The sequence below is a fragment of the Geotrypetes seraphini genome, chromosome 14 (assembly GCF_902459505.1).
Source record: "Geotrypetes seraphini chromosome 14, aGeoSer1.1, whole genome shotgun sequence".
In the NCBI taxonomy this organism is placed as follows: domain Eukaryota; kingdom Metazoa; phylum Chordata; class Amphibia; order Gymnophiona; family Dermophiidae; genus Geotrypetes; species Geotrypetes seraphini.
Window position 1 is genome coordinate 26,895,636 of NC_047097.1, and position 7,640 is coordinate 26,903,275.

Consider the following 7,640-nt stretch of genomic DNA (forward strand, 5'->3'; position numbering starts at 1 on the left):
AGAAAGGGGGATGGGGGGGATGGTCTAAGTTTCAGGTTCCAGAGATAGACAGAGAGATGTGTTGCAGAGAGGAGGCTTTTATAGCTTGGAATCTTATTCTTAATATAGAAACTATTGTATTTCCCACTATCTTTCTGTTTATAATTTTTAAACTGTTTGAAACAATGGTTAGTTTAATTGATAAGGAAGGTGTGATACTTGCAGGCATGGTAGATGGGATTAGTTTCTGGCTTCTTTGTCCCATTCAAGCAGCCTATCTTCTTGATAAACAATCCAGTCTGGCTGGATGCTTAGTGTATGTCAGGGGTGTCCAATGTCGGTCCTCGAGGGCTGCAATCCAGTCGGGTTTTCAGGATTTCCCCAATGAATATGCATTGAAAGCAGTGCATGCAAATAGATGTCATGCATATTCATTGGGGAAATCTTGAAAACCCGACTGGATTGCGGCCCTCGAGGATTGGACACCCCTGGATTGGACACCCCTGGTGTATGTGAATTCGGTGCAGGAGCATTTAGGGTCTGTCTGCATCAACATTCCAGAGTCAGATTGATATAATGTCCCATAGGCCTTTGCCGACATTGGTTAGGGCAACCAAAAATGCTGATTGCTAGCAATGCTAGGCTGACAAGTATGTTAGTCCAGAATTTGCTAGCGGAGAGGAAAAGCGTCTGTTACATGGGTAGTGGCTGTTTAAAGACTGTCAAATAGTGATCAGTCGCCTGTTTCTTCTCCAAATACCTTCACATCTGGATCAGATTAGATTCTGGCTTTGCAAGTGAAAACCCCGATGATGACAGGCCTGTATTACCCATGTAGATATCATGTTTAAAAACGTGCATACAGTAAGATATGTATGGATCATGAAATATTCTACAGAGTGATGACGGAGAGTTGTGTTTCCCAGGGCTTCAGCTGTCAGTCCGCTCTGCTCTTCAAAATCCTCTCCAGTGTTCGCAACCACCAGATAAATCCAGACCTTGCACAGCTACTCCTACGACTGGACTACAACAAGTACTATACACAGGCAGGAGGCACCCTGGGAAGGTAAGATCCGTGCGATGACATCACCATCTCAGGGTCAAAGGGTCTGGCAAGAGCCTTTCATATTCCAAACCTAGAGGAACAAGTAGTAGCTTATTATATGGAAGTGTCATGAATGTAGCAGACATCATTGCAAAGATCAGATGCTAATATTTTTTTTAGTGACTTTTAGAAATTTACATTTCCCATAATAACAAAGGAAACAAGCAGAAATTGTTTTATATATCAAAGATATACAGAAAACACTCACACAATATAGTAACTTCTACCAGATATTCTAGTGCAATAGGTGTGTCATTCTAGACAAGCAGGTTACCTCCCCATGGCCATGAGCCATCTGCAGAAGGAATCCACTTCAGATTTTTTCTGTGTCCCTCATACTTCACTGTAAGCAGTACAGCCACCTGCAGATTTTTCCTTCTTCATAAGAGCCGCAAGGAGTGTTTTTCTGTTCTGATCTCTCTCTCTTATTTTATTTGGTATTTTTCTCCTTTTCGGTGTTTTATCTGCCAGAAGGTCTCCTCTCTTCAAAGCATCACGATAGGGCATGGCATGGCATCTACAGTTCATGTAACTCCATTTGCCCATCTACATCTCAGAGACCCTCATTAGGTGCTCTCAATCCAGTAGTCTCAAGTCACTGATATGCCATCCTAACGACTGCACTTTGCCAATCCCTTCAGTGGTGGCTATTACCAACAAATCTGTCCAGAGGCCTTTTCTTCCACATTATGCTATATCAAAAGATATTGACAATGGATGCTTCCATGCTCAGTTGGCGAGCCCACCTCGATGGTCTCCATACTCGGCACCTGGAATGCTCAAACAAAATCTCTCCAAATCAATCTCCTCGAGCTTCAAGCAATCCACAATGCTCTATGCACATTCCAAGATCACCTCCTCAATCAAGATTATTGTAAATCTTTATTCATTTTCATATCTTACAACAAATGTATAATAATCAATCAGAAAAATTTTTAAACAATTCACTTGACAATCTTACTTATAAACATTAAAGCATAAAATAATCCCTTCCCACCCACCCCATCTATTAATAATAATTCAGTTAGCAATTATCATGTTTCCCAATCCCATCTCACCTATATCTTATATAAAACAAGGTGTTTAAGGTGTCTGATCATTAGAATATGTAATCAATGGCACCCAAATCTTTTTAAATTTGTGATAATTTCCTTGCTGTATAGCAAGCACCCTCTCCATTTTATAAATATGACAAACTGAATTCCACCAAAAGGTATAATTAAGTTTAGTATAATCTTTCCAGTTTCCAGTAATATGTTGAATGGCAACCCCGGTCAATATTAATAAAAGTTTATTATTATGTGCTGAAATTGGGCTCTTAAATCTCATAGATGTACCAAATAATATAGTATCATATGAAAGGGCAACATGATTTTCTAACAATGAATTAATTTACCTCCTCAATCAAGATTAAATTTGCAGATGACACTAAACTGTTCAAAGTTGTTAAAACGCAAGCGTATTGGTGAAAAATTGCAGACGGACCTTAGGAAATTGGAAGACTGGGCGTCCAAGTAGCAGATGAAATTTAATGTGGACAAATGCAAAGTGATGCACATTGGGAAGAATAACCTGAATCACAGTTACCGGATGCTAGGGAACACCTTGGGGGTTAGCACCCAAGAAAAAGATCTGGGTATCGTTGAAGACAATATGATGAAACCTTCCGCCTAATGTACAGCGGCAGCCAAAAAAGCAAACAGGATGCTGGGAATTATTAAAAAAGGGATAGTTAACAAAACTAAGAATGTCATAATGCCCCTGTATCGCTCCATGGTGCGACCTCATTTGGAGTATTCTGTTCATTTCTGGTCTCCTTATCTCAAGAAAGATATAGTGGTGCTAGAAAAGGTTCAAAGAAGAATGACCAAGATGGTAAAGGGGATGGAACTTCTTTCGTATGAGGAAAGACTAAAACGGTTACGGCTCTTCAGCTTGGAAAAGAGACGGCTGAGGGGAGATAGGATTGAAGTCTACAAAATCCTGAGTGGAGTAGAACGGGTTCAAGTGGATCGATTTTTTTTCACTCTGTCAAATTACAAAGACTAGGGGACACTCGATGAAGTTATAGGGAAATACTCTTAAAACCAATAGGTGGAAATTTTTTTTCTCTCGGAGAATAGTTAGGCTCTGGAATGCGTTGCCTGAGGATGTGGTAAGAGCAGATAGCTTAGCTGGTTCTAAGAAAGGTTTGTTCAAGTTCCTGGAGGAAAAGTCCATAGTCTGTTATTGAGAAAGATATGGAGAATCCACTGCTTGCCCTGTATTGGTAGCATGGAATACTGCTACACCTTGGGTTTTGGCCAGGTTCTAGTGGCCTGGATTGGCCACTGTGAGAACGGGCTTCTGGGCTTGATGAACTATTGGTCTGACTCAGTAAGGCTATTCTTACTCATTCAAACAGACAACCAGGTTGCCATATACTACATGAACAAGCAAGGAGGCAAAGAATCTCACCTACTTTGCCAAAAAGCTTTCAGAATTTAGTCCTGGGCGATTCCTTGGAACATATTTCTCAAAGCGGTTATCTCACAAAAAACCAGAATGTCTTAGCAGAAAATTTGAGCAGACTCCAACTTGTCAATCAATTCAACTTTTGTACGTTAAGATATTCAAAAATTGGGGAACTCCAGAAGTGGATCGCTTTGCTTCCCCTCACAATCACAAACTTCCAGGCTTCTGTTCCAGAATCTTCACTCCAAGTCGCCTGGAGTCCTAAGCCTTCTTCCTGGACTGGAAAGACAAATTCCTGTATGCTTTCCCTCCAATACCTCTAATCATGAAGTCTTTACTCAAATTTTGCCCAGAACAGGCCACCATGGTTCTCAGAGCACTTCAGTGGCTGCATCGACCATGGTTTCCTCTTCTACAATTCAGTGTACAAGATCCTGTCGCTCTCAAATCTTTCCAATGCTGCAGACAGAGTGAGGGCTCTCTTCTTCATTCGTTGAATCTCACAACAACTTTACCACTATCTGATACCAGTCTCAACCATCATTGAAGTTTCTAGAAAACCTTCAATGCTGTTATCATTTTAAGTGAACTTGCTTCACAGTCTAGTAGTACAGGGGTGTCCACACTTTTTTGGCTTGCAAGCTACTTTTAAAATGACCAAGTCAAAATGATCTACCAACAATAAAATAAATAAAACACAAAGCGCACTGAATGCAGAGAAAATGTTAATTATCCTTTATATTTGGGGGGGGAGGGTTTTAAAGAGGTCAAGGCAGATGACTTTAAAATATGCAATGTCATCTCAGTAACAACTATACAAAATTAGACAAATATACCCCCTCCTATTACTAACCTACAAATGTGTTCATTCTGCAGCCCCTCAGTATCTCTCATCTCTTCTTATACGCCACCCCGAGAACTCTGTTAGCATAAGCATTGCCATAAAGGCACAGATTGAAGGTCCATCAAGCCCAGTATCCCATTTCTAACAGAGGCCAACCCAGGTTCCTCAGATACGTTGCTTTTACCTGTACTTTCGTCTCCACTGCTAATTCCAGACTTCAGTCCTTTCAATCTCGCTGTCCCATAGGCCTGGAGCAAACTACCTAAGTCCGAGCGCCACACCCCTTCCCGTGTTCAAAAGTAGGCTGAAAACCCACCTTTTTGAAATAGCCTTCAACTCATAACCCTATTCCCCTCTGCTCACCACCTTAGCCAGTAGTTTAACTAGCCCTGCTAACAATAACCCCTAACCTGGCATCCTGTTTTTCTGTCTTGATTGATTAGATTGTGAGCTCATTCAAGCAGGGACTGTCTTCTTCTTGACTCTGTACCGCACTGTGTATGTCTGGTAGCAGTGGAAGAGAAATTATGCTCATGCCCCAGTGCATTTCTGTGGGAAAAGCAGTTCTAACAGCTGCAGCATACAAACCCCAATTCACAGTACGATAGAGATTAAGGAATTGCAGCTTTCAAAACAGTTCTCCCTTTCTCATCTCTTCTGTCACTCACACAGACACCACTGTTCCACAAAAATTCATACAAAATAGAGCTAACACACAGTGTGAAGTATGCAAACATGGTGTGCGCTTTTCCTACTTATTTATTGCTTAAACGCAGAGGATCTCTAATTAGAAAACAAACGGTATAAAGCCGGTACTGGACAGACTTGTGCAATTTGGTATAGGATGGGCTGGGGAGGGCATCGATGGGAACTCCACTAACTTGGAGCATGGGGACGTTACTGGCCAGACTTCACAGTAGATATCCTGCAAACGACGGGATGGTTGGGTTGGCTGGAGTGAGCTTGGACGGCAACTTCAGCATTTGGAATCTAGGACAGTACCAGGTGGACTTTAGTCTGTGGCCCAGAAATATCAAAGAAGAGACCAGTTAATTTAATCATGTATTTTTAAAGGGTATAACTAATGGGCAGACTGGATGGACCGTTCTGATCTTTATCTATGTTACTATATGTTGTACTGTATATGTTTGATTGCTCACTGTATTGAATACACTTCTCCCTCCGTATTCGCGGTTTCGATTATTCACGGTTTTTTTATACATCTGGCTCCCGAATTAGGTCATCCATGGTTGCAGAGAAAAATTTTGCCGCGTTTTTCCAAGCACTGATTCACAGGGTTGCACAGTGAAAATCACAGACTACCTGCTTCTTTTCAAGAATCAGTCAAAAGAGACCAAGTCACACGCATTTGCGCTCTCCCCAGTCATTTGCGCTCTCCCCACCCCCGTCCACGGTCTGGTATCTTTCCCTCCACGCTCCTACTGCGACCGAGGTCTGGCATCTCTCGCTCATTCTCAAACCCCACTGGTTCTACCTTCAAACTTGTCTCTGAGGTTGCCGGCAGCGATGATAGTTTGCATGGGGTTGCCTGCAAGCTTTCCCTCCGCCGCATCCCGCCTTGCCGGAAACAGGAAGTTGAATCAAGATGAGAGGCGGAACGCGGCGCAGGGAAAGTGGTTGCGTCGGAGGAGGAGCGGGGACTAAGTAAGGTTGGAACAAGATTGAGCTACCGGAATGCGAGATTGTTATTTGCGGTTTCACCAAATGCGGGAGGGTTTTTAAAAGAAACCTGCGAATAACACATGAAAAAGTTATTCGTGATTTTCCAGTATTCGCGGTCATGTTGATCCCCTAACCCCCGCAAATACGGAGGGAGAAGTGTACTTTGGACTTGTCTTGAGGGATATAATGTTTTAAAGAACCTGTCTAGAAGGGTATGTTCTCTCTGTGCCCCAACAAGAGTTAGAGGCAGTATACTCTTGCTTTTAGCGTTCGAGGTGGAAGCAGGAGAGATGCTGCCTGCACAGTAAAACTTAGAAGCTCATGCAGTGTTTAGAGTCAGGCTTTCAGGATAGCTGCAAAAAAAGGGAAGGAGGTCCGACTTGGGAAACACTCTTGCTAATGTAAGCAAAGCTTCCACAGTCCTTAACGGGAGTTTTTTGGGTGTGATTAAATGTAAGTTAACCTCCTCCCAACCTGTTGTACATACAGTTTTTAGCAGTTAAGAATGAGCACAACAAACAGAGAAAGACATAGGAAAACTCCCCAAATAAAATTTTCAACTGTATGAATGGAGTGCTTAACCTCCCATGTGGTCTGTGGGATGCAGGGACTTGATAAGGTCAGCCTTCTTTCTAATCTCAGTCTATCCTTTTTCTTTTCTCTTTTACAGCTTTGTGATTTGAGTGCTCAGGCTGAGAGAATTAGAAGATCTTCATTTCAGCAATGTTTAAATGTATGATTGAAAATTTAAGCAGAAGTGGAACATTATGTGGCAATAAAGTGGTAGAGAATTCAGTGTTTGTTGAAATGCCACTGGTGTCTGGCATAGCTAATCCCCATCTGCCTTTCAGAACGAGTGTTGCTGGTCAGAAAATAAAAAAAAAAAAAGATCTTTTGTGTAATCGTTGATTATTTAGAAGCAATTTAAAAGAAAGGTATAGCTCCACATTGGTTCAAATACATAGTTTGTATATGCTGTAAAGATTTGTTAGACGCTTCATGTCACTGCATTTAAGCCTCTGCTACTGATGGAAACTTGCTTTGTATAAAGATGGTAGGTCAGATGAAAATTATATCACAAAATGTTCCCTCCAGGAAGAAAAGTTGTAAATAGGAGGAAGACCTTTGGAATAGTGACTCCATGGAGAACTAACATTAGCAATGGAGTGGCTGAACTTATGCTTGAAGGATTCTGGAAGATGTGCTGTTCTATGGGCCCCACTGAGGACGTCAAATGGAGAAGGCACAAAGGAGGGTTTTCCCTGGCACATCTGCTTTGGATCGTGCAGGAAGCAAGCATGAGGCTACAAATGCACTAACTTTTTAAAGTGTGAATGCTTCCAAGAAAACCAGCACTTATTCTGACAGTAGACAGGGTGGCCCTCGTGAGCCAAGAGACAAGTGATGAAATACCCATGGACCACAACAAGAGATTCACCATTTATTTTTATTCTTTTTTCATAAAAGTCCAGCAAATAAAACTATATACAGTTATCCATGCATATTTCCAGTTACAAACACAGACTTTTTAAAATGCTCTAAAATCTCATTAAAACACAGAGTATGCATAATACA

The 7,640-nt window shown here is 41.6% G+C and overlaps 1 protein-coding gene across 1 annotated transcript in view; it reads left to right on the forward strand.

Annotated features, from left to right (window-relative positions):
• TUBGCP4 (tubulin gamma complex associated protein 4) overlaps positions 1-6,957 on the forward strand; it is a 59,543-nt gene extending 52,586 nt beyond the window's left edge. Inside the window, exons 17-18 of the mRNA XM_033920194.1 lie at positions 906-1,045; positions 6,736-6,957. Of these exons, the coding sequence (XP_033776085.1) occupies positions 906-1,045; positions 6,736-6,748 (153 nt within the window). The 3' untranslated portion in view covers positions 6,749-6,957. The remainder of the gene's footprint in view (positions 1-905; positions 1,046-6,735) is intronic.
• Positions 6,958-7,640: the final 683 nt, after the last annotated feature.